The sequence below is a fragment of the Solenopsis invicta genome, chromosome 1 (assembly GCF_016802725.1).
Source record: "Solenopsis invicta isolate M01_SB chromosome 1, UNIL_Sinv_3.0, whole genome shotgun sequence".
Taxonomy (NCBI): domain Eukaryota; kingdom Metazoa; phylum Arthropoda; class Insecta; order Hymenoptera; family Formicidae; genus Solenopsis; species Solenopsis invicta.
In genome coordinates, this window is record NC_052664.1 from 27904990 (window position 1) to 27932870 (window position 27881).

General features: G+C 37.5%; 2 protein-coding genes and 1 pseudogene across 10 annotated transcripts; 1 reads left to right on the forward strand and 2 right to left on the reverse strand.

Moving 5' to 3' along the window:
- The first annotated feature begins 225 nt into the window (after nucleotides 1-225).
- LOC113005652 lies at nucleotides 226-23929 on the forward strand (annotated as a pseudogene).
- Nucleotides 2227-5518, reverse strand: LOC105206968. The gene is made up of 3 exons (XM_039452897.1): nucleotides 4094-5518; nucleotides 2624-4014; nucleotides 2227-2485 (listed from the first exon to the last, which is right to left on the reverse strand). The coding sequence occupies exons 1-3, from the start codon at nucleotides 5516-5518 to the stop codon at nucleotides 2227-2229; spliced, it is 3075 nt and encodes a 1024-aa protein (XP_039308831.1).
- Nucleotides 5671-27583, reverse strand: LOC105207058. 9 transcript variants are annotated; one of them, XM_039453147.1, is made up of 6 exons: nucleotides 11346-11801; nucleotides 10768-10955; nucleotides 9842-10683; nucleotides 9119-9505; nucleotides 8643-9054; nucleotides 5671-8536 (listed from the first exon to the last, which is right to left on the reverse strand). In XM_039453147.1, exon 6 carries the CDS (start codon nucleotides 7432-7434, stop codon nucleotides 5728-5730), a length of 1707 nt encoding a protein of 568 aa, XP_039309081.1. In that variant the 5' UTR covers nucleotides 7435-8536; nucleotides 8643-9054; nucleotides 9119-9505; nucleotides 9842-10683; nucleotides 10768-10955; nucleotides 11346-11801; the 3' UTR covers nucleotides 5671-5727. The 9 variants fall into 9 exon arrangements, with proteins under 9 accessions (XP_039309081.1, XP_039309086.1, XP_039309089.1 ...); XM_039453152.1 differs by having other exon boundaries at nucleotides 10787-10955; nucleotides 11327-11801; XM_039453155.1 differs by having other exon boundaries at nucleotides 9119-9405; nucleotides 11327-11801.
- Nucleotides 27584-27881: the final 298 nt, after the last annotated feature.

Here is a 27881-nt window from a genome sequence, read left to right on the forward strand (position 1 = left end):
TACTGCTATCTCAGTTGTAAACCAACGCGCATGCGCAAGTGCGGGGCATCTCTGGCACCACTGGGGGTCGATCATGAAACTTTTTCCCTAAGGCGGAAACGTGAAAAGTGAAAAATTTCTCCATTAACTTCAATGGTAAAAATTTTCACTTTTCACGTTTCCGCCCTAGGGAAAAAGTTTCATGATTGACCCCCTGCTCTGACTCTAACGAAGTTTAGTATACATGTTGCAGTGTCAGGTGTCTGGTGTGTCAGAGGACTGGTGGGGGTGGCAGGTGGATTACTGACACAGATTGACGTCACTCTCGTCAGTTGTGGTCAGACTCGTCTAGGCTCATCACAAGCTCGGCGAGCCGATTGGTAAAAAATAGGCTACAACCGTGGTCGCACGTCGCGTAGCCATGACTCGCCGAGCCATAGCGAGCCATAACAGATTTTGGCTCGGCGAGCCTCAACGCGCCATGGAAACATGGTGGCCCGTTATCGTTCGAGATAAATCGTGACTGGCTTGTGGCGCGTCGTATGTACAGACCAGCACAGACTGTCGGTAGCTGTTCACGAGTCAAAGAGTTCGCGGCTGACACGAGATAAAAACAAGCGCAACCAGGGTGGCCCGAGTCCCATGTTAAAAAATTTTACAGTGTTTTGAACGCCATCTATCTCGGGATACCCCCCAAATCCGAACTAAATAGCATTCTGTCGGTAAGAATGCGAAACCTTTTATGTTCTTATCTTTGCTAAATGGTTCCGATCTTTACTAATTTTTAATATTTTTAAGAAATAATTTTTTAAATAAAAGTACACAATTTTTTAATATTTTTTCTTATATTTTATTTATATTTGGAGTACAGAATAAGAACAAATTTGTTGAAACCTTAAAATTATTTATAATAATACGTTGAATATCATGATAAACGCTGGTTCTTTTTATGAATTCTTTCCTTTATATAGCAAGTAAATAAATTAAAGCATCGCAGCTTTCTTCCAAAGTACCAGACACATCTGGATAAGTCAGCAATAATTTCGATGTACCTTACATAAATTGGCCTAGTTTACACCGATGAGCACTTGATGCGCGTACTAACTAGTAATTTTCTTAATTTCAGCAATAAATTTAAAGAATAGTATATTAAGCTGGTACAATATGAATCGAGATAATTAGATATATGTATCATGTATACACGCATCGTCGAAAGTAAAATAATTTAATATGAAGTTATTAAAAAATTAAAAATAAATATAAGCTCTTCTCTATAGCTCTTTTCGTCTTATTAGAAAGTTATTAGTTAATACGCGCGTATCAAGTACTCGGTGTAAACTAAGCCATTATCACGTATCCATATACGGATCTAATTATTATAACATCATGTTATAAAATTCTAAAAGTCATTAGTTATCGTATAATTTGTTTCATTAATTCCTTTTGCTATTATGTAACTATAATACAATAATAGTTAATTTTGGTGTATAAAATTAGCAAACTGCTATCACAGTCAACATATTAAACAGATGATTTCGCTATCAGTAATAGCATTGCAAATATTAAATAATGTAGACTATCAATCAATAATTACAAGAATGTATACCTGTTTTTGCCATTAAACGGAGCATTTTATAGGTGAGATGATGTGTGCGATTGTACTCAATCGACTTTAGGAAGGGATGATAGAAGTATTAGTCACAATTCTGATGATAACCTTTATTTGACACACGTGAGTTGCGATTGCGTCGATGACCCGAGAAGAAGTGCGTTATGGAAGCGCGCGCTTTCGCTCCAGATTCCCCCACACGTATATGAAATGTAGATCGGCGTCCTGCCGGTAGATCGCAATGATGGCCGCGAGCTTAGATGGCGTTAGCGTAACGCGTAGGATCAAACATCCTGCCCCCCTTTGAAAAGCTTAGCTTGTAAAATGTTAACTTAAATTAAACGGAGTATGAGATTAACAAAAAAATTATTGAATAGGTACGAACGCAACGCGACATCGCAGTGGTAACATGTAGTTGCAAGGTAAAGCATTGTAATTATGATTCAAAATAATACTAATAACGCTTTGATATGCTTATAATGGCTAACGCGACTTGAGTTAACACAACTTAAGATTAATATAATTAGGTAAATTCTATATCATGAGTTATAACGATGAGTATTAACATATTCTTTGGATTTTTTATTGAACTTAGTCATATATGTATACGTCGTCGCGTATTTAAACTTATCATTAAATTACATGTTGTCATCTATGGGTAGAATACATAGTTTAGATAACGCTCGTTTACTTACACCATGACCAGTCTTAACGGTAACAACGCGTGTTATACCGTCTGATCCTGGGTGAGTTTCTACGATTCGACCTAATGGCCAGATGATCGGAGGAGTACTTTCATTTTTTATTAGCACCATAGTGCCTATCTTTATATTTGTATTTTCCATACGCTTCCATTTGGAACGTTGGTGTAGCTGCGAGATATATTCCTGTGACCATCTGGATCAGAAGTTTTGTTTTATCTGTGTTATTAGTTGGTAGCGTGTTAGACGATTTAAAGGCACTTCAGTGAGGTCGTGCTCGGGTATTGCATTAAGAGCTTCGCCTATAATAAAATGCCCGGGAGTTAGCGCTTACAGATCCGTAGGATCATTGGTTATTGGCGTGAGTGGCCTGGAATTTAAGCATGACTCTATTTGTAGCAAAACGGTGAGAAGTTCTTCGAATGATAGTACGTTTGTACCGATGATTTTCTTCATGTGGGTTTTGGCAGACTTGACTGCTGCTTCCCAGAGTCCACCCATGTGTGGAGAGTGTGGAGGGATAAACTTCCAAGTAACGAACTGCCCAACTAAAAATTCTTTTAATTGCGCCTGAGTGGCTTCCTTAGCAAGGAATTCTTTTAGCTCCTTCAGCTGGTTATTAGCACCAACAAATGTGGTGCTGTTATCTGAATACAAGGTGAGACACCTACCCCTTCGAGCGATGAACCTTTTCATTGCGTTTAAAAAGGCTACTGTGGTTAGGTCCGGAACCAGCTCAAAATGTACCGCCTTAGTGGCCAAACAAATAAAAATAGATAGATATGCTTTTCCGGTTTTGTTCCGCGAAATTTTAATATTAAATGGACCAGCGTAATCTACGCCTGTATTTAGAAATGGGCGCGCCTGAGTCACCCGATGAATGGGTAGATTGCCCATTAACTGCGTGGCTATAGTGGGCTTTACGCGATAGCAGATGATGCATTTTTTTAATACGCGGCGAATCGCGTCTTTGCCAGATATTGGCCAGTAATTATTGCGGACATCTGCGAGTATTGCCTGTGTTCCGGCGTGTAAATTTCTATAATGAGCATCTCTAATGATTAGTTCTGTGAGGTGATGTTTTTTAGGCAATATGATTGGGTATTTCCTGCTGTATTCGATGGGCGCGTGCCTTAACCTTCCCCCCACGCGAATAATGCCGTCATCATCAAGGAAGGGGTGCAAGGTTAGCATCTTACTTTTAGAATTTATTTTTCGTTGATCGCGGAGATCATGTAGTTCCTGGTGGAATTCGTCGGCTTGGCAGATTTTAATAACTATAATTAATGCCTTGTTCGTTTCTTGAACCGTTAACGGTTGGTTTGATCGATTGGAGTTCAATGCGTTGCTCTTAAAGCGTAGGCAGTACGCTATGACTCGTTTTAATTTTGTAAGTGATGAAAATCTTTTAATTATACTGGAATTGGTTTTAGAGCTTTTATCTTGTACTATCAGGCTTATGACACGTCCTTCGGGAACCTTATCGGAGGCCTTTCCGGATTTGAATGGTTGTGGAGAGGGACCGTGCTGAAGAAATTTTGGGCCCTTCCACCATAGTTCCATTGACTTTATTTTTTCAGGATTGATTCCTCTCGATAACAGGTCTGCTGGGTTTTCCTCGGATTTGACGTGATACCATAGGGCGTCATGTGTAATACGTTTTATCTCCTCTGTTGGCGATGAATGTGTGCCATTTGCTTGCGTCGCTGGATATCCATGATAAAGCTATCATGGAATCACTCCAGTAGTATGTGTTGTGCACTTGCACAGTCAGTGCTTGAGAGACCTTTTGGCATAAATTAACCAATAACGTGGCTCCACAGAGTTCCAGTCTCGGTAATGATACTTTCTTTATAGGTGCTATTCGCGATTTGGCACATAAAAGGTTTACTGTATATTTTCCTTGGGAGTTTGCGCTGCGTAAGTATACACAGGCGCCATATGCTGCCTCGGATGCATCGCAGAATCCGTGTAGTTCAACTTGAGTGGGATTGTCGCATAGGATTTTGCGTGGAATGGTGATGCTTTCAAGGAATTTGATTTGCGCTCTCCAATGAATCCACATTGCATGAGTGTCTCCTGTGATATCGTCATCCCAGTCTTTCTTCATTTGCCATAGACGTTGCATTATTATTTTAGCTCGTACCACAATGGGACCTATCCAACCAAGAGGGTCATAAATTTCCGCTATTTTTGATAAGATGTAGCGTTTCGTGGTCCTCTTTGGTTCGTTTTCTTGCTTAATGCGGTAATGAAATGTGTCGGTAGTGGTGTTCCACCATAGACCGAGAACCTTAGTCGTATCTCCGAGTCTTACAGTGTTTTCGTTGGCATCTGAATCACTTATTTCTTTGGCGTTAGACTTCCATTTACTAAGATTAAATCTTGCGCTTGATAGAATGCTGATGACGTCGTATTTTATCTTCTTTAATTCCTCGATTGAATTGGCTCCTGTTAACAGGTCGTCCACATAAAAATCTTTCAGTATTATTTCGCTTGCTTGTGGATACTGTTTCTTGAGTTGATGTGCTGTTTCTTGCAACAATTTTATTGCTAAGAACGATGAACTAGACATACCATAGGTGACTGTATTCAACTCGAATGCCCGGATGGGTTCCTCTTTCGACCATCTCCAGAGTACTCGTTGCAGTTTACGATGGTCTTCTGTTACTTCGACCTGTCTGTACATTTTGGTGATGTCTGCGGCCATTGCATAATCATGCTGTCGAAGGCGTACGACAATATCGAATAGATCCTCCTGTAAATTTAACCCTACCTTGAGGAAGTCATTTAGAGAGTTACCAGCAGTTGTTTTGCATGAAGCATCGAATACTACTCTTAGCTTCGTGGTTGCACTGTCTTCTTTTATGACCGCATGATGCGGGATGTAGTAACTAGGCTTGTCATTCATCCTTGTTGCTGGTATTTCTGTCATGTGATTCAGCTTGTGGTATTCAAGCATGAATTCGTGATATTGTCGCTTGAGATCGGGTTGTCTTTCTAATTTGACCTCTAATGCTTTCAGACGTTTTTCGGCGATTTTGTAGGATTCGCCTAAATTTTGGATACCATCCTTGATCAGTAAGTGTACAACGAAGCGGCCGTCTGTTTTTCTAGAATGAGTGGCATTAAAGTGTTCTTCGCACTGGATCTCTTCCTGTGATCGAAGCTTTGTCGGTTGTAGTTCCTCTATCTGCCAGAATTTCTCCAATTGTTTCCGGAGTTCCATACTCGTGGATACGCCACAATGAATTTTATGTTGTTGTTGGTGTGTACCATTGGCTGGTATGTCTCCTGAAATTATCCAGCCTAATAGAGTTTGATGAAGCGTCGGCCCGTTTCTAAAAATTTTGATTTGATTAAGCTTTAATATATTCCAAAAAACGGATGCGCCTAATAATATGTCTATGTCGCTTGGAACGTTATAATTTGGATCTGCTAACTCTGTGGGATGTTGAGATAATCCTTATTTATTTTAAATATAGGTAATAGATCAGTAATGCTGTCGACTATTACTAAAGGAATTTTTGCTTGATATTTGGATGTACGCGATTGAATTACTGCGTTTGTCTGATGTGTTGCACTTATTGGCATGTTGCTCATGCCTTTAATATTTTTATTTGTAGTCTTGTATCGCAGCTTTAATTTGTTATTTAATTTTCGCGTGATAAAATTTGAGTGCGATCCGTTGTCAAGAAGAGCTCGACATTTATGTAAGTTTCCTTGCGAGTCATGAATAAGTACGATAGCCGTGGAGAGTAGAACTTGAGAAGGTTCTTTCATTACGAGATGATTAATAAGTACAGGCGAATCCGCTGCCAAGGCTGTTGTGCCTTGTTTTTTCACGGTATTGCCTTCAGCTAATTTGGTTTGAGACGCGTCTTGTGGTTTCGTTTCCTGATCTTTTTCCGCTGTCGAGACGTTAGACTTGTGTAACAATGTGTTGTGATATCCGTTGCATAGTTTGCAGTTGGAAACCTTGCAGCCCTTGCCATGATAACGCTTGAGGCATTTTACGCATAAACGTTTTTTTCTTATTTCCGTGTTTCTATCGGCGACGGCCATGCTGAGAAACGAACTACACTCGTTGATCTTGTGATCATTTGAGCAAATTGAACACGCGGTACTACTAGCTGCGACATACGAACGCGAGATATTTTTTCCTTGACTTTGAGCTGTTTTGTTATTGTTACGACTATCGCTGAGGGGCTGAGTGCCTCGACTTGCTCTGAACACTGCCTCTAAACATGCACTGCGATTGATGAGAAAGTTTATGAAGTTATCTAGGGTGGGAAATTCGTCGGTATCCGATCGTGTAAATTCCCATTCCCTACGGGAATTTTTATCAATTTTGGGCAACATGATATGTATAACCCATATGGCAAAGTGTTCTATTGGCTGACCCAATTTCGCTAAATTTTGCGTAATTTGTGATATGTTATCTGCTAATTGTCTAAGATCCGCATGTGATTCCCTTGGGATAGGTGGCATGTCTAATAATGTTTGAATGAGGTGATGTGTAATTAACCTTTTATTTTCAAATCTTTGCTTTAAGGAGGTCCATGCTACTTCATAATTGTCATTGGTAATCTTCAAGGTGGTTATCACCTTTGCCGCCTCACCCGTCAATGCGGATCTTAGATAATGCAGTTTTTGAACGGCAGGGATAGACGCGTTTGACGCGATCAGTGATTGAAATAAATCGCGGAATGGAATCCACTGCTCATAGTTACCGTCAAATTTAGGCAGTTCGATAGTCGGAAGCTTAACCGCCGGCCTGAACACGAATTGTTCATTACCAACATTGTCAACGTTGCGTTGTGCATTTATTTGAACATCCTGATAAGTTTGCAATGGAGGAGCTCGTTCGCGAATTTGTAGTTTTCGTGCAGCAGTTATTAATTGGTAATATCTGTTTTCAAATTCCTGCCTATCTATTAGTTGCGTTTCCGCCGCGTCCGCGTCTTCGATTTTATTTTGAATTATTTCAAATTCAGTTAATAGGCCCTCGGCCTTTTCTATTCGCAACGGTAGCTCTTCTTTATTTTCTGGCAACTCGTCAATGCGCTGAATAAAATTACTGAAATTTGTTAATTTCGCCTTTACTCTACCGCGTTGCTTTATTAACAGTGCTAATTCCGCCATATTAATGTGATGAAATTATTTTGCCTCTTGTGAGAGGGATAGAAATAGAGTGACGAACGAGCTTTTCCGTGCGAGCCTGTCGTATAATTCTGCGAGCGCCAACTCAATGATTACATATGCGATACGGTAGACAAGAAATAACCTATATGATATATATAATCACGTGGTCTTACGCCTAATATTCTCAATCACTAATTAATTGTGGTAAGAGTGATTACGATACAAGCCTGTATCGTATAGAAATTTGTATGTATAGAAATACTTGGGCTGTTGTCTCTGGAACGTGGAAGCTGTGGGATTTGCGAAGATGACCGTTGAAACCAGAAGGTTGACGATCACGCTGTTGTTCTGCGCCGCGCCTATCTGCTTCCTTTACGGCCGTGTCGCTGTCTCTCTCGAATGGCGAGAGCGAGAGAGAGGGAGAGAGCCGCTTTGCGCTGTCCTGATCTCGACGTGCGCCTGCACGTGCGTGTCCGTTTCTCTCTTGTGTGTATGAGAGAGAGGGAGAATCCGAGATGTCCTTGACGGCTGCCGATGATCCTCTCGAACGAGGATAAGAGGCGCGTGGTGCACCACGATGATTGTGGCGATGGCCCGTTTGATGTGTAAGCAAATGGGGGGGGGGTCGTACCTCTTTTCGCCTTTCCGGCGATGGCTCGCGGGCTCGCGAGGATGCAATTATGGCGGCGCTACACCGCCGGTCCACGTGCACGATCGAGGATATTTTTATCTCGCTATATGCTGATTCACAGCGGCGACCGCGTGCTTACTGCGTGGTTCTCGCCTTAATTCGGCGGTTACCGGATAGCACTGAGTCCGTATTGTTGCAACGGTGGTCGTCTCAAAATGGTGCGTGGGTTCCTTCTTCTTGGGTACGATTGCTGTACCCTCGTGGTCGGGAGAATTATGTAGACTTCACATCCGGCTCGAAGGACCAATATGTGCACAACCTCGTCGAGCCTTAATATTACGATAATTAAGACGTACGAACTGTTAGATAAGACCGCATTTCTTTTTGTTATCTTCGAAATTTAACGAGATCGACAGGGTCCTGTATCCTTGATGTTATTAATGGGCTTCGGTAAAACGCTAACAGGATTGCCTAGAAGTAAAATCATATAAATAATATAAATATATGTATTGTATGCAATGTAACTCGTTTTTTTAATCGAGCAAAAATTAGTAATCATACGTTGCGTATTACTTACTTAGAATAGAAACTTCCAAATCGAGTGTTATATTAAAATCATGCGCGTTGAATAGGTCTTCTGTGCTGTGCTTCTTATTACATTCCTGTTCATTTTCCTTATCAGCAGCACAGAATCTCCAACAGGATGATTCAATTTATTATTTACTGAAACTGTTGCTACTACTTCGGAGTCATCTTCCAGCTTGTATATCCTCGGTTTAGTACTTTGCCTGGTGAACAGGTTATCGACCTTCTTTCCCTAGTTAGCCTTCAACGGGGTGCACACGATTGGACACCGCACGATTGGACACCACCACTCACAGCGGCCGATATCTAGAGTTTTTCCGTTGATTTGGTTAGATAAGTCAAGATGATTGGTTGGTGTCCAATCGTGCTGTGTCCAAAAAAGTGTCACCCGCCTTCAACTCTTCCTATTATAATAAATTCGATTAATCGATTGAAATATTACAATAAACAGCATATCCTAAACATTACCATTATAGCTTTTTCAGCTTCCTCCACATTTTTCTTTCTGTTGTGATCATTTATGTACAACATATTCGAAATTGTTGCTATATGCATTTTATCCAATTCCGATGCGCGCTTTTACAATTCATTTAATTCTTGATTAAGCCGGTTAATCCTTACTTCCCCTGCAATTAGCCGCATCGCGTTCTCTCATCAGCTGCGCTTTCTTCATTGCGTAATTGTAGGGAATCTGCTGCAACATCTCAGGCTCTTCTGATGGCTAATGGATATCTGTCTTCAGTTCTAAGTTGAATCTGAACAGTTGAATATCACATTTATTAAATTGAATCAATTTAATGATTAACGATGCTAACTTGCATCTTTAATATTCGATCCCTTTTCTCTCAGAAAAAACTGTAAAGAATAATTATTAATTATTAAACAAAGTGATTTAATACTTTAAAAAAAATTTTTGACATTGTCATTTTCAAAGCCATGTGCAAAAGTATTAGGCACCTTATAAATTTAAAGTTATTCTAAATTGTGATAGAGGCAGGCAAAAATAAATCTGTATATATTTTTAAGTAATCAATATTTATAACTACTTAAAATTATATAGTTTTATTTTTGCCTGCTTCTATCACAATTTAGAATAACTTGAAAATTATAAGATGCTTAATACTTTTGCACACACATGGCTGTATATTAAAAGTTGCAATAAGATCAGTGTTAAGTCTTTAAAATATGTACCTTCGGAGGTACATCACTATTTCGCAAAAGCATACCAGTGAACTGGTGTTGTACTTCACTTGAAAATTGCTTTTTCATTGTGTCGTCAATTGATTTTTCTTTATTTTTATGTTTATTACTGGATTTCACAAGACGCTTTAGTCGTAAATTTTTTCGTTTTAACAGTACAGTGGTGTCGTATAATCTTCTCGCAATGGGACTTAGATCTTTTCTTCGAGTAACTTCTTGCAAGTTTGGTCTTCGGGAGATACTATTTTTTTTATTATTCCTTCTTAGGTACCCCTCTATCTTTCTGAATCGTTTTTCGTGTTCATTTTTCAATGCATTTACTTCATTTTGCAAGTGTTGATATTGATGTTGCACTTCTCCTGTTGTTTTTGTCATTTCATTTAATATTGCCGTATGCTGCTGTACTTGTTCCTTTATATGGGACATATTTTTATTGGTTTGCGAGATTTCAGTTTCTTCCAAAATTTGTTGCAATGGTTGTTGATCAATAAGAATTGTTTCAGGATTAACAGGATTATTTTCAGTATTATTTTCAGTATTATTTTCAGTATTATTTTCAGTATTATTGTCAGAATTAATGTAAAGACCAGGAATTGAAAATTCTTTTAATACTCGAGATTGTGTAAAACATTTATAGTCTTCCTCTCGAAAATGTTTATAGCAAACTCTGTACTTTTGTAAATGTTGTGCACACGCATTTTCCAAAAAGTCCAATTTTAAACTTTGTATCCATTGGTGGCATCTTATTGGATCTTTTGGAAATTTGTGACGTGGTGTTTTTTTACCTGAATTACAATTTGGGACACAACACGCCCTACCACCCATTTTTAAATCTGTAAGTAGAATCCTGTATTATAATCTTCTACTATAACTGAATAAGACAGAAGGCTCGGACGAAAGTTTGAGGGATTACTCACTCACAAATAAGACGCTTACGTGATTTCCAATTTATGATTTCAACTACAGGGCATTAACAAAACCAGTAAAAAATGGTTTGTAACTACGCACTGCTACGAATTTTTTGGTCAACTATATCAATCAAACAGCACAGCAACAAAGTATATTACTAGTATATGCTGTTTAAAAGTTTGAATATTATATAGTGCTGTGGAAAAAAAAGAAAAAGAAGAACGAATAAAGAATGTATTTACGGGTTAATAAATAACAATATGTAATTGTGAAAAATTCAAAAATAATGTTACAAAATAAAAAAAATGCAATTGAAATAAAATTGGTGCTGATAAATCAAATTAAAAAAACACTATATAATAATAAAATTTAACTATGTAAGAATATTATTTTATTAAACTTGGAGGTCCAATAACGCCATATTCTTTTTACATTACAATTCTTTTTATTTCAATTACATTTTTTATTTCGTATAACCTCTTCAATTTTCTATGATTAATAACATGTGATTTTATGCACATCTTCAGTTCTTTGATTATATATTTATCGATTCGAGGGATTACTCACTCACAAATAAGACGCTTACGTGATTTCCAATTTATGATTTAAACTGCAGGGCATTAACAAAACCAGTAAAAAATTGTAACTACACACAACAACGAAATCAAGTCCACATCAAATGACATCAAACCATATGTAATGGTAACGACGGACAACCACGGGCGAGAAACATTGGCGACCATATTGGAATTTTGGTTACGTAGTTCCAATTTTTAGGGTATCCCGACCCAGATGGCGCCAAAATACTATATCAAATTCGTCCATAAGACTCGGCCCACCCTGAGCGCAGCATTGTTAGGCCACATTTCCCCATTGCATAAATGTATCGAATCTTGTTCGATATTGATAGATCGTATACACTATGGAGTGGTGTAATGAGAAAATTATTGATTTTTTGCAATTATATGAAAAAGAAGATTTATTATGGAATCCAAAACATCCACTATACAAAGATCGAAATGCAATGAATGATTCATGGAAAAGAATAGTAGAAAACATAAACATTCCGGTGATGGAAATAAAAAAAAAAAGATAATTTGTTAGCAACCTATAGAAAAATACATAAAAAAGTTCAGGCTTCAAAAAAAAAAAAACTGGAAGTAAACGTTCGGAAATTTTTAAACTATCTTGGTTCGCATATGATATCATGGAAAATATTACTAAATTATATTAAATATTTATTCAAATAGTACTAATTAAATATAAATTCAATGTATAAATATATATTTATTTAATACAAGAATCACTAATTTAAGTATTACTTTTTCTTAGAGTAAGTATTTTTGTACTATAAGTAAATATTTTATTAGTAGTATTTGAATAAACATTTATAAAAATGTATGAAATTTTTCTCACATAAATATATAGCGCGCGAAGTGACTTGGTTCGTCCACAAGTCCATTGATTCGTGCACTTACCGACAATCTTCGAAAACGATGCTTTCCGAGCCACGGATCGCGAATGACAACGAGCCACCCCAAGGGGATAACTACTAGCTAAAATGTTGTCCCACAAATTACATGATTTCATATGATTTCATATGATTTTATTACGATTTCTGGTGATTTCATCCGATTTTATGATTACATCTAATTGCAAAATGATTACACGGGAATTTGTAAGGATTTTATTATTATTTTATATGATTTCATCTAATTACAAATGATTTCATAAAGATTTCATAATGATTTCGGGGACTGTCCCACGATTACATGAAGTGGTTACCCCCTCGGAAATTCCAAAAGGGTTTAATGAAACGTTTGCATGAAATAACGACTTTATCCATTCGTTATCCCGTGTTATTCGAGTTTCTTGCATATTGCTTCTCTTATAAAGTCACCTCGTAATAATCGTCAACGAGCAGAAGTTTGCTCGTGCACCGTCAATTGGCAAATAGTTCTGTTTGCAGTTGTTTGTCATGCTGACTCTGATGCTTGGCGGCGCCCTTTTTTCTAATTCCATGTGCGTGTGCATAAGTATACATTTTATGTACCGAGAACTCTCTTCTTCTCTCTCCGTTCCATTATTTTTTGTTGTGAGATGATCTTTGACCTCTCTAGCTGATAACCCTCCGATATTCCATGAATCAGAACACTTGTTTCTTTGAGTATATCAATATCTGCTTCTGGTTAAAGAGGTGCCGATCGACGTTTAAATTTAGCCCCACGATTTTAAAAAGAGCCGAAGATCAGTACAGTAAGACGCTCGGTGTATCGTGGAAGTATCGAAAATGACACGCAAGGTTTTAATTATTTCTTCGTCGCTCTCTATCTCATTTACACAGCTGTGTTTTCTTCCGCGGTATATGGTGGAGTAGTTTGCTTACAAGTGACTTTTATCGATACAGTTATTTTAATTTAATTTTTTTTACACAAGAGAAATTATAATTAAAATCATAATCTAAGTGTGATGTAGATTGGAGTAAAAAGAATATGGCAAATTTGGCATCGTCAAAAGTATCGATGTTTTACTTTATCTAATATTTTGTACGAAAATACGAATTTACAATGCAATACTTTTAGATCGATATTTATAGTAGTAAATAATTTTTAATCTTTGATTAATTAATTGAAGATTTATTCATAAATTTGTTACATTTTTTTCTTTCAATCAAAGATTGAAAATCATTTATGACTATGAATATTGGCCTTAGACTTCTCACTTTTTCCAAGATTGATAGAGCTAAGAAACTCATTTACTTTTAAATTAATAATTTTGTTAATGAATTGTCTTGCAAATAAATCGAGTCAATTAAAGATTGAATTTAATATATATTTATTTGTCACACACTATGGCCAATCTTACATTGCTGTCGCTAATTGTACATATTGTCGAGGTTTTCTCGTTCGCTTCTCAAGGACAACGACAACGACTGATCAACGCGTGCACAAAATTCTTTTCTTACTCTTTCAATCGTATTTACATGCTATTCAAATTTTTCGACACAGTCAAAATTTGTTAATTTTAATGTAGTCTCATTCTATGAGCGAAATGTTATACATCCCGCCCACCAATTAATGCTAATTAATTAATACAAAAAACCTTTTTTACAATTGTCATCGTTGCTGTCAGAATCTGGAAGATTACATAATTTAGTTAGCGACCTTTTATACATTCCGGTTGCGGTTTTTAATGTGACAACTCGAACCTTGTCATCTATGCCCTTATGAATTTCAATTACCCTACCTAATTTCCATTTTAACAGTAGTGAATTATTATCTTGTGTTAATACAACGTCATTGATTGCTAAGTTAGATTTTTCGACCCTCCATTTCACCTTGCCTTGTAATGATGTTAAATATTCGATAGTCCATCGCTTCCAGAAATCCTGCGTAATTTTTTGTAATAATTGCCAACGATCAAGCCGGTTGATTTAAACGCTGGACAAGTCATTGTCTGGAAGACTTGTTAACGGCTCTCCGATGAGAAAATGGCTGGGTGTAAGTGGTTGCAGGTCTTCAAGTGTGGAAGGCAGTTGGCAAATTGGACGCGAATTCAAGCATGCTTCTATTTGAATTAAAATTGTATTTAATTCTTCAAAGGTCAAAAATGTGGTGCCAATTATTTTAAATGAAACTTACAAGATTTGACTCCTGCCTCCCACAGCCCACCCATGTGAGGTGGTGAAGGTGGAATAAATTTCCAATAAATGCGATTGGGCACAAAAAATTTATCGCTTATTTCTCGCTTATTTATCGTTAATTAAGAAATGCATCTCGCTGAGCTCATTTTTCGCTCCGACGAAATTCGTCGCGTTATCGCTAAAAAAGCTTTGAGGGCAACTCCGCCGACCCACAAATCGTCTAATTGTAAGTGCAGCAAAAAATAATGCCGAACTGAGGTGGCTAACTAATTCGAGGTGTATTGCCTTAGTCGCAAGACAGATAAACAGTGATATATACGACTTATTGGTCTTTCTACCACGTCCGCGATTTACTAATGTTCTGATAGGGCCAGCAAAATTCACGCCAGTTACGAGAAACGGGCGTCCCGGAGTGACACGGTCTGCGGGTAATTGTCCCATTATCTGCGATAATGTTTTCGGCTTATTTCGGAAACAAATCACATCCATGAGCAATCCTTCTAGCGATTGCCCCTCCCTCCGAGCGGCCAGTACTTCTCACGAATAGCGTATAATAGATTCTGCGGACCGGCATGTAATAATCTATGATGTTCTCGCTTAATTAATAATCGTGTAAAATTGCTGTCTGAAGGCAACAAAATAGGATGTTTTTTCTGAAATGACGCGACCGCGTTTTAAATTCTGCCGCTCGCCCTGAGAACACTTTTTTTGTCCAGAAATGGACTAAATTGCGACAACTTGCTTGTTGCATTAACATGACCTTTTGCTTGTACGGCTGCTATCTCACTGGCAAAATGAGCCCTTTGCGTAGCTTTAATTAGTAATTGATGTGCCTTACCGATTTCTTCCACTGACAAATAATTGAAATTTCGATTTACTTTACTTAATTTTGCATTCTGACTAAATTGCAAAATCCATGCTAAAATGCGCTCGATCTTTGAGAGCGATGAATAATTATTTATTAACGTTTGAATTAAATTGTTTGAAGTATTAACGCTTAAGTTTGTTCGTGAATTTGGCCGTTGTTCGGCTTCAATTTGATTTATCTCTGATTGTGACAATTCAGTCAATACCGATTGTAACTCATTTTGCGAGCAATCATCACACTTCGCTAGCCAATCGGGACCCTCCCACCATAATCTACTTTGTATTAGATTTTTCATACTTGTGCCTCTTGATATTAAGTCGGCTGGGTTGTGCTCGCTTCGGACATAACGCCAATCATTCGACGGGAGAGTTGACCGAATTTCGGCTGTTCTGTTTGATACAAATATTTTTTGACGCGATGGACTGCAGGCGATCCATGCCAACGCCACCGTGGAATCGCTCCATGCATATATTTCGTCAAAATTGATTTTAAGAGCTTCCCTTTGTAATAATCTAGCTAAAACAATGGCTCCACATAGCTCTAACTTCGGCAATGTAATGGTTTTATTTTTAATTTGCGCTACTCGTGACTTTGAGCACAACAACCTTGAACTATAATTATTTTTGTTATCAATTGTTTGTAAATAGATGTATGCTCCGTACGCTTTCAACGAGGCATCGCAAAATGCATGCAGATAAAATCGAATCGCGTTAGAATGTGAGATGACTCTTCGAGGGATCCGAATCGTGTGGATTTCCTTGAGATCACCGACATAAGCATTCCAATGTCTGTTGCAAATCGTGCGTTAACGGATCATCCCATTCCAAATTTGTGGAATGGCGCCTATGTCTCTTGCATGATAAATGTTGCGCGAATTAAAATTGGACTAACTAAGCCTGTGAATCGAATAATTTTGAAATTGCTGATAAAATTTTGCGTTTTGTTTTTACTGAATTCGTTATTGGTTAAAATGTAAATTGAAATGTATCTAGCTCTGGGTGCCAGTTTAAGCCTAATGTCTTAACTAAACCCATATTAATTGTAACCGTTGAATTTTCAACTTGATCAGCATTCTCGAATTCACTCAGAATTTTCTTGCAATTTGAATGCCATTTATGAGCCTTCGCTCATAAATCCACCCCTATTTAATAGTTTTCTTAATTACGAAATTAAATTAATTGCTTTAGCCTCACAGTCAACTCCGATAAGGATATAAATCGACATATAAATCGTTTAATAAAACCTTAGACGCTTGACCGACCTCCTCGCCGGCGCCACTAGCTAAATATCGAACGCAACGTATCGCTAAAAATGGAGCGCACGCTAAGCCGTATGTTACGGTGTTTAATTCAAATTCCTTTATCGGTTCATTCGGAGAAAATCGCCATAAAATTTTGAAATTTTTGTTCTGAATATTTTATCTGCGTTGCTCAATCGGCTGTTAGATAACGACCTAAGTCTGGAGCGTAATGTAAATGTACTACCAGACAATCATACTGTGGAAATGTGTAATTTATTAAATGGAGACTGAAAATGTGTCACGATATATTTTTTCTCTCATACGTATATATGAGAGAAAAATATACAGATGGCACATTGTCAGTCTCCATTTAATAAAGTTTATATAATTAAACGTTATTCAGTTTCTATTTGATTATCATGTCTGGTACTGAATTCACATTACGTTTTAAATTTATGTCGTTATTTAACAGTAGATTGAACAGAACAGATAAAATATTTTTAATCCAATTTGTTCTTTTATTTCTATATAAGGTACATTATATTACAGTGATAAAAAAATTAAGCTTACTTTGGTTTTTAGTAAATTGTTAATTTAAAAGTATTAAATAAGTTTTTTTGCTGTACCAATCTTGTAAATATAAATAAATATAAATACCATATAAATGCGCTGGTTGAAGTTTGGAACGTTTCTGGAGCAATTTTTAAAAAATTATTTTTTACGATTCTACTTTGTCAAACAATGACTGTTAAGTGCTATAAACTGTGCTAAAATCATAATGATTACGCATGATTTCCATTGATTACACAAAAGCCCAAAATGATTTCTGCTGATTACATATGATTTCATTATAATTTCTGGTGATTTCATATGATTTCATTATGATTTCTAATGATTTCATATGATTTCGTTATGATTTCTGATGATTTTATATGATTTTATTATAATTTCTGATTTCATGATTACATTTGATTGCAAAATGATCACACGAAGATTTCGTAAGAATTTTATAATGATTTTATATGATTTTATCTGATTACAAATGATTTCGTAAAGATTTCATAATGATTTCGGGGACACTGTCCTATGATTACATGAAGTGGTTATCCCCTCGAGCCACCCTGTTCCTACGGCGCGTATAGGCTAGTCGAGCCAAGGCGAGCCTTGGCGAGCCACGCGCCGTTGGACCTCGCTTCAACGAACAAACCCAATAAACACTTTTTCCAGGTCGTTTACCCGAGTCATCTACTATCGAAAAGTTTAAAGAGAATCTCATGAAAGGAATAGACATGGTCACCGATGACGAGCGCCGTTGGCCAACGGGCCTTTACGGGCTACCAGCAAGATTTGCCAAAATAAAGGATCTCAGCAGCTTTGATGCCACTTTTTTTGGAGTTCATCCTAAACAAGCAAATGTTATGGATCCGCAGCTTCGTTTAATGCTCGAAGCAACATATGAATCAATAATTGATGCTGGTATCAATCCTACAACCGTGAGAGGATCGCGTACCGGTGTATTTGTAGGAATATGTAACTCGGAATCGGAAGAATTTGGGATGAGGGACCCAGAGGCCATAAATGGTTTGTATATTATGAAATATAATGCCAAAATATTTTCTCATGATCAGTTTATAATTACTTTTATTTTTCTATCTATAAAAGTCTAGTTAAAGAAACAATTTCTTCAATGAAACATAACTTTTATTTGAGTGTACGTGTAATAATTGTTGTTTCTATTTGTATATTTATTATAAATATCTTATGGCATGAGAGAAGATGGCATGATTTGATAAAAATAAATAAAAAATTTATATTTGTTTGCAGGATACAGTATGCTGGGAAGTACTAAAGCAATGTTTGCGAATAGAGTTTCGTACTCATTTGATTTTACTGGACCTAGTTACGCAGTGGATACGGCTTGTTCATCGCCCATGTACGGGTTACATCACGCTGTGAGCGCAATACGCGCCGGCGAGTACGATGCTGCTATCGTCGGTGGACTGAATCTTGTGTTAAGGCCGAATTCCTCACTTCAATTTCACAAATTGAATATGCTGTCCCAGGATGACAAATGTAAGGCATTCGATGCTTCGGGTGTCGGTTACGTGAGAGCTGAAGCGGTGGTGGCAATATATTTGCAAAAAGCAAAGAATGCGCGTAGAGTATACGCGACGGTAATTAGAACAAAGACGAATATCGACGGCTACAAACCCCAGGGTATTGTGTATCCTAATGGTGAAAAGCAGAACCAATTGATGAACGATATTTATAACGAAGCAGGAATTAATCCCGCAGACGTGAGTTACGTGGAAGCTCATGGTACTGGTACCAAAGTAGGTGATCCAGAGGAGGTAAATTCTATCGATAAACTATTCTGCAAAGACCGGAAGACTTCTTTGCTAATTGGCTCAGTCAAATCTAACATGGGTCATGCGGAACCGGCTAGTGGATTATACTCAATCGCTAAGGTATTGATCGCAATGGAAGCAGGTGTAATACCCGCAAATTTGCACTTTGATACTCCGAATACAAATATTCCTGCCTTAAAGGAAGGACGCATTCGAGTAGTCAACAAGGCCACACCATGGAACGGTGGTCTCGTGGGCATCAATTCGTTCGGCTTTGGCGGCGCAAACGCGCATGTCATTCTTTGCAGCAATGCAAAACCAAAACTATCACCGTTATTGAACATCACCGAATCGTTACCGAAATTGGTTGCTGTATCGGGTCGAACAAAGGAAGCGGTACACACTTTATTAGATAAAACAAAAGAGCACCGTAACAACGATGAATTTCTCTCGCTATTACACTTAATACACAATAATGATATTTCCTGTCATGAAATTCGCGGTTACGAAGTACTGAACATCGATAATACACGAGAAGTGACCGAGAGAACGAGTTATAAAGAAAGGCGACCCATTTGGTTCATATTTTCCGGTATGGGCTCGCAATGGCCAGGCATGGGTCATGGATTGTTCGGCATTGAAACTTTTCAACGTAGTTTGCGACGATGCGCGGACGCGTTGGCACCCCACGGCATCGACCTCATTAATATCATCATGAACGCCACTGACGAGATGTTCGAGGATATACTCAAATCTTTTGTGACTATCACGGCTATGCAGGTAGCTCTCGTGGATATTTTAACGTCGATAGGTATATCGCCGGACGGTATAGTCGGACACTCCGTTGGAGAATTGGGTTGTGCTTATGCTGACGGTGCGTTTACACCGGAGCAAACTGTCTTAGCGGCTTACTCTAGAGGCAAGGCGATTATGGATTCCAAGTTGGAACTTGGCGCTATGGCGGCAGTTGGTTTAAGTTGGGAGGAAGCCAGAAAAATGTGTCCACCCGATATCACTCCTGCTTGCCACAACGCCGAAGACTTAGTCACTGTTTCCGGTCCGGCTGAGTCTATCCAAAAATTTGCAGAAAGTCTGAAGAGCAAAGATATCTTCGTTAAAATGGTGCAAAGTTCTGGCTTCGCTCTTCACAGCGAATACATCGCATCGGCTGGGCCAATGCTACGCGTTTTGCTTGATAAAATTATTCCAAATCCAACGCAGAGATCAGCGAAATGGATTTCTAGTTCCATACCGGAGTCTGCATGGGACAGTCCGCTCGCGCAGACTAGCTCGCCTGAATACTTCGTAAACAATTTGCTGTCTCCTGTGCTCTTTAAGCAAGCAATTGCGCATATTCCAGAAAACGCGATAACAATCGAAATTGCACCACACTGTTTGCTACAGGCAATTTTGCGAAGATCGTTCCCACCAACGGTGACCAACATCTGTCTCCATAAACGCGATCATTCGGACAATTTAATCTTTCTGCTGTCTAATGTGGGTAAGCTATATATGGCTGGTGCGCAACCGAACATCTCCAAATTATATCCAGCGGTAAGTTTTCCAGTTGGTCGAGGAACACCGATGATCGGGCCTCTAATCAAGTGGGACCATTCTATCGCGTGGGATGTCCCTAATTTTAATCAGATATCAAGCCACTCGGGAGAACATATAGTTGAAATAGATATATCAAAAGAAACAGATGCATATCTAGCTGGACATGAGATAGACGGACGAGTGCTTTTTCCAGCCTCGGGCTATATTCTTCTAGTATGGAAAACTTTAGCGGCACTGATTTTGAACAATTGCCTGTGATATTCGAGAACGTGTGGTTTCAGCGAGCGACTATTTTGACGAAGGAGGGAACAGTAAAATTCTCGATAACCATTTTCGAAGGAACGGGCGACTTTGAAATCTGTGAGGCCGGTACAATCGTCGGTAGCGGAAACGTCCGCGTGTCCAAGGCTATCGAGAAGGATCAATTGAAGCTGCCGACACCACTAATGCCACCTACCAACGAGGAGATTTTGCCATTGAAAGCTAAAGATATTTATAAGGAATTGAGGCTGCGCGGGTGCGAGTATCGCGATACCTTCCAAGGAATCAAATATTCTGATAATTATAGCGTTGTCGGTGAATTATACTGGTTTAATCAATGGATTCCGTACGTAGATACTATGCTTCAGTTTAGCATAATGCCCTCTAGACATAGACTACTGTATTTACCGACGCGTCTCCAATACGCCGCGATCAACCCCGTTCTTCATAAACGATTGGTAAAAGAATTGCCAGAAAATGGTGGATTACCGGTGTATCACTATAAGAACATCAATATTGTTAAATCGGGTGGTATCGAGCTCAGAAGAATAAAATTTTCTTTGGCACCTCGACGACAACAGACTCGATCCCAAATATGAACGGTATACTTTTGTGCCTTATGAAAATTCGAATAATCTAATAGAAGATCCAAAGAGAGGAAAAATACACGCACTCACTGTACTTTTACAAATTATGTGTGAGAACATGATGGCAATGAAACTGAAGGCCGTGGAAGTTGCAGGCGAACGACCCGCAGAAGCTCTTTTGGCCCCCATTATATTTGAAATTTTCAATGGTGAACTAGGCTCGCCTATCGTAAGTGTACCGCAAGATTGTAATAAAGAGTTTATGTCAGTCAAAATGAAATAATTTAGAAAGTTCCTAATACTTTTTCGTGTATACAATATCAAAGATTAACGGAAACTCTAGAAATTCATAATTAGAAATAAAAAAATCTATGATTGCGCTGATTATGATGACGCGCTCATTTGAAGAAAGCATTTCGGCTTACTAAACTGTTTACTTATTTCTTGTATTTGTATGCACAGCTTTAAAATGCATGTAAGCTTACAAATGAAATAAGGCATGTCACAAATTGACAGACATAATTTGTTTCTATTTGTAATTACTTCTTATTAAGAAGTCCCTTTTCAGTATTTAAAATTACTATAAAACCACTTGATTTGTTCCAGATTGATTTACAAGTGATCGCAGTTTCTGCCGACAATTACATAGAGAGTTTAAGTCAAATGAACGTGAATGCCGACGTTGTAACGCGAGATGTAAAGTCTGCACCTCCCGCTCAGGATGTGCACCTCGTCATAGCGGCGGATGTTTTGTCAAATCAGTCTCATATTATTCTCCAAAACTTGGTGGCTGCTTTAAAACCTGGTTGTTTCATTCTTCTGGAGGAAACCGCTAAGCAACTGGATTTGAAGATCACGTTAGAGGAAACTGATCTGACGTTGGCCGGGAAACAAACCGATCCAGCAGGAAAAACATACTTGCTGCTGAAAAAACGGGAAGAAAGGAGAGAACCGATCGTCATACAAATTACAGAGAAAAATCTCTCATGGCTGGAGAATTTAAAAACAACATTGAAGAAATCTGATAGCGAGGGTCAAGAAGTACTCCTTGTATCCCAAGGCGAAGAAACCCTTGGTAAGATAGAAAAAAGTTCATTTTTTTGATTTGCTCTGCAATCCTAATTATCGGAACAAAATCAAAGTAAACGGGTCAAAATCTTGTCTTTTTATTCATAGGCTTAGTCGGACTCATGACTTGCATACGGCGCAAAACAGCTGGTGCAAATGCGCGCTGTCTTCATTCAAGACAAGAACACTCCCACGTTTTGCTTATCCTCACCGTTTTACGCAGAACAAATAGACAAAGGATTGATGGCCAATGTGTTAAAAGGAGGATAATGGGGCAGTTATCGACACTTGCCATTGGATCAACAGAACAATGTATCTTCCCTACAGGTGGAGCACGCTTACGTAAACACATTGATGAGGGGAGACCTCAGCAGCTTAAGATGGATGGAAGGCCCATTAAGTTACTACCGATCTGACAATTTTCCCAATATGACGTTTTGCCACGTGTACTATTCTTCAATTAATTTTAGGTAAGTATTATTTATCAACGTAGTATTTATTGGAAATTTATTGAAAATTTTCAACGATAGCATTCAATTAGAATAAATGGATATAAATTCTTTGAATGATAGGGATATCATGTTGGCAAGTGGCAAACTATCGCTAGACGCCTTACCACGGAATATGGCTACGGAAGAGTGCATATTGGGACTTGAATTTTCTGGAAGAGACACCGATGGTCGTCGCGTAATGGGCATGGTTGCAGCTAAAGGATTAGCGACTACCGTGGTAGCGGATCGTGATTTTCTTTGGGAGGTACCCGACAAGTGGAGCTTGGAACAAGCGGCAACGATACCTGTCGCTTACACAACTAGTTATTATGCTCTGTTTATACGGGGTCGATTGAAAGCAGGCGAAAGCGTGCTAATCCACGTTGGTACAGGCGGCGTCGGTCAAGCTGCAATTGCCATTGCTCTGTACGCTAAGTGTACCGTCTTTACTACCGTCGGCACGCCGGAGAAGAGAGAATATTTGAATAAAGTCTTTCCGCAGTTAAACGACAGGCATATCGGCAATTCCCGAGATACAAATTTTGAACAACTGATACTTGTTGAAACAGAAGGGCGTGGAGTCGACGTCGTACTCAATTCACTGACAGAAGAGAAATTGGAAGCTGGCATTCGGTGTCTGGCGTACGGTGGCCGTTTCCTTGAAATTGGCAAGTATGATATGTTGAATGGCAGCCGTGTAGAAATGTCAATGTTTTTGAAGAATACGTCTTTTCATGGTATATTGTTGGATGAGCTATTCGAAAAAGACAGCGTGGAAAAAAAGGAACTGATAAAACTCGTTTCGGAGGGAATGGAAAATGGCGCGGTACGTCCGCTCCAATCAAACATTTTTACAGAACAACAGCTTGAATCGGGATTCAGATTCATGGCGACAGGCAAACACATCGGTAAAGTGCTACTAAAAAACACTTTACCGATGTGTTTGCCTGTCGCCATGAATCAAAAAAGCAGATGAAGAACCAAAGAAACGTGCGTCACCAACGCCAAAGACAGTAGCCGCGATTCCCCGTACTTACATGAATCCGGAGAAATCATACATCTTGGTTGGCGGTCTCGGTGGGTTCGGTCTGGAGTTGGCCAACTGGATGATCAGCCGCGGCGCCAAATTTATCGTTCTCGTATCACGCTCAGGCATACGTACCGGTTATCAAGCACTGTGTGTACGTCGCTGGCGCGAAAGTGGCATACAAATTGTTGTTTGCACAGAGAATATTACGACGTTAACGGGTGCTAAAAGATTAATTCAAAAAAGCAACCGCATCGCTCCGGTAGGCGATATTCAATTTAGCAGCCGTCCTTCGTGATGCTCTCATCGAAAATTTGGAAGAAGCCGATTTCAAGACAGTTATTTCACCGAAAATCAATGTTACAAGAAATTTAGACGCGGTATCGAGAAAACTTTGCCCATCGCTCGATTACTTTGTGGTATTTTCGTCTGTATCAAGCGGTCGTGGTAATATGGGTCAAACAAACTATGGTTTCGCAAACTCAGCCATGGAAAGAATGATGGAAGAGAGGCAGACTAATGGTTTACCTGGTCTTGCCATTCAATGGGGTGCCATCGCAGACGTTGGCTTAATCATGGGTAATATTATATTAATATATGAAATGTTCCAAAAAAATAGAAATCTTTTTTTTAATCAAATTCTTGAATGAATCGTCTCTCCAAACTTTTTCCGATTTGCCTTTTATTTACCTTTGTAAACTCAATCTTTATTTTATGTCCTTTTTAAAAAGTATAATTTATAAAATAATAATGAAACAATACGTAATGCATATTTTATATAACATTGTTGTCTACAGAATTTATTAATTTCATATATACACAATTTTTCTTATGACATTTTTACCTTTTCAGAAATGATGGGAGGTAACGACGCCGAGGTGGGTGGTACTATACCACAACAGATATCAAGTTGTCTCGCAACGATGGATATATTCCTTCAACAGTCACATCCGGTGTTGGCTTCTTCGATGTTAGCTGAAAAATATAAATCCGACGATGGCAACAAGGCCAATCTTGTCACAACTGTTGCCAATATCTTAGGCATTAAAGATTCGATTAATCCCAATAATACCTTGGCCGACTTAGGTATGGATTCTCTAATGGGAGTAGAAATAAAACAGACTCTTGAGAGAAATTACAATATCGTATTATCAACACACGAGATCCGAATTTTAAAGAGCTCAAAAATGAAAGAATTATCGTTAAATAAATAATGAGAAATATCACGGTGCCGTCATTTGAGGCCATACTAGGCGCGCGAGGAGGAGTTGTTTACTCTCCGCGAGCGTCTCGTAAGATACTTGAGCCGAATAAGGCCCAGTACTAAATAAGGCCCACTTTTAAATTTATCATTTAAAAATACGCTTTATGTTTAAAATATATGCTTAAAAAATGTGTCATAGAAAGTAGATAAAGACCCAGCAAACGAGAAATGATTAGATTGGATAAATCTATATGAATTATGTTTCTGAATCCGCGAGAAGGTATTGAATTTTATAGAAACTTAACACATTGAATCCGTTTCCTATATCTCTAATTAAATAAAATTCATTACATTTTTTTTACGTAAATCATTCAAATGGAATCTACGTGAGTAAAACAATATTTTTGTAATATTTTCAAAAACAATTTTTGCAAAAAAAATCAATTTCTTAGGAATTTTTTTCGGAAATTTTCAAGCGGTCGCCCATCCAAGTCGCGACTCCAGTGAACGTTGCTTGACTTCCGTGATCGCTGCGAACTGATCTCTCATGATGACCTGTAAACACTTTATACTGATATGTGTATATAATTGTTAGATTAGGTCAATATACGTTATCGAAAAAATGAAATATGTATAATTAAAGCATATTATTTATATAAACAAATATAAAATTATAGTTTTTTTACTAATTTTGCAAATGTAAAATAGCATCTGGAATAACTTTTCTGTTATTTGTTTAAAAAAGAATGCAATTAGAAAATATATATCAATATAATACAATAATTAAATCAAATATAAAAAAATTTTTATTAAAAAACTAATTAAAAAATATTGTTTGCTCATTGGGATGTAGATCAAGGTTTCTTCATATATGGACCTATTTTGTCTATTGATATGAGTATTTATGTTTCTCAACAATACATGTTGCACACAGGACTACAGGACCATATGCTTTTTTCTAAACGTCGTAAAGTCGTGATATTTGAAGGACGTCTGCGGACGTCTATGCAAAGTCGACTTGCAATCAACTCCGAAAGCCTGACTTAGAAAAGTCGATTTACAATTGACATATGGATGGTTGTGCTGTTAGGGTAGTCAAATATAATTCATTGCATTGTACATTGAATATGATACCAAAAACAAATGGCCAATCCACAATTACGGATTCAAACGAATAGACTCACGTTCATTGCATTGAATATTGAATATGATATCAAAAGCAGATAATCAATCCACAATTACGGATTCAAATGAATAGGTCGCACGTTTTACTTTTATGTATATTGAATAAGATACAGAAAGCAAATATAGCCAATCCGTAATTATTGATTCAAATGGATTACGGATAGAAAACGGATTCAAAAAGTCCAAAAACTGGATTTGATTTTGTTCTATTTAATAATCTTAAATATTTTTCAATTATTTCTCGTTTGCTGAAGAGGGACTAGGGAATTGATACCGGTAGCAACATGTTTATTCATTGGAACAAAAGCGATTTTATTTGTGTAATGAAGAAAAGGTACATATAAAATACATATATTTATATGTACCTTTTCTCCATTACACAAATACAATCGTATTATCGACACAAGAGGTCCGTGCTTTAACGATCTCAAAAATAAAAGAATTATCTTTGACAAATAATAAGAAACATTATTTGTCATGACGGGGCATGTTGTAATAAATCATAAAATAATGTATACTTGTTAAATTTACAACAAATTTTTATAAAAACGGTTAATTTCCCCACTTTGTTACAAGCTTTTGTTGCACTGAATAAACATGTTGCTACCGGTATCAATTCCCTAGTCTCTCTTTATCTACTTTCTATGACACATCTTTTAAGTATATATTTTAAACATAAAGCGCATTTTTAAATGATAAATTTAAAAGTGGGCCTTATTTGGTACTGGCCTTATTCGGCTCAAGTTACCTGGGGCATAACGGGTATAGTCATTTTAAACTAGTTTTAAACATATTAAAAGTAAATAAATCACATTGATTTTTTTTTAAATATTCTTTGGAATATCTATTTTAAGAAAAAACAAAAAATTTGCATTTCTTGCAAAAAAAATAGATTAAAAGGACAAAATTATTATTTTATTGAAAACGTGCACTAATCCTATTATGCTCCGTTATGCGGGATATAATAGGGCATCTCATAAAACTTGTTTATTTTTTAAAAATAATGTTCAAAATTTCCTAAAAGTAACTTAGAACACCTTATATAAGTAGGAATATATTATTGGACTTCCAATTAATAATATAAATAAATAAATATATATATATATATATATACATATTAAAAGCTCTGTAGCCTGCGCGTAGCGCGCGCTTGTTTTGTTCTAGTATGTTAAAAATTATATGTAACTTACCTGTTACAAGTAAAAGCAGTTTAAATGCGTGCGCGCCTTGCGACTTCACTTCACGAACTGATTACACTGAAGACGCTTATGCGTCTTTTTTATAAGCTTAGCGCGCATCATCTTGCACCATCTTGACATATTTAAAATAGCTCGGAGCCGAAAAACGTTATTTTTACAATCTTCGCTTCTCTCCAGACGACTCAAATATGTCCATGAGAGCAGCATGTTAGACTATTATTGAATGATTACAAGAATGTGATATTAATGTATACTACTTATTAATGATAATTTAATAGACATTTAGTAATAAATCAATCATGTTCTATTTTTATTTATTTATAATTTGTCATCAAGAACATGATCTGTCATTTGTCATCGTGAACTCTATTATTTTTAATTAAAAATGTATAACTAATTTTTGAAATTTTTATTATTTATATTTAGTTATATGTAAACATGAAA

What these genes read in the sequence shown, in the direction of transcription:
- LOC105207058 (XM_039453164.1), bottom strand. Translation starts at nt 7,434, where the DNA reads ATGGCGGAATTAGCACTGTTAATAAAGCAACGCGGTAGAGTAAAGGCG.
- LOC105206968 (XM_039452897.1), bottom strand. Translation starts at nt 5,518, where the DNA reads ATGGAACTCCGGAAACAATTGGAGAAATTCTGGCAGATAGAGGAACTA. An exon ending in TCTGTGGAGCCACGTTATTG is followed by an intron (nt 4,015 to 4,093) that starts GTTAATTTATGC and finishes ATTCCATGATAG; the next exon opens with CTTTATCATGGATATCCAGC. An exon ending in ACCAATGATCCTACGGATCT is followed by an intron (nt 2,486 to 2,623) that starts GTAAGCGCTAAC and finishes CTTCTGATCCAG; the next exon opens with ATGGTCACAGGAATATATCT.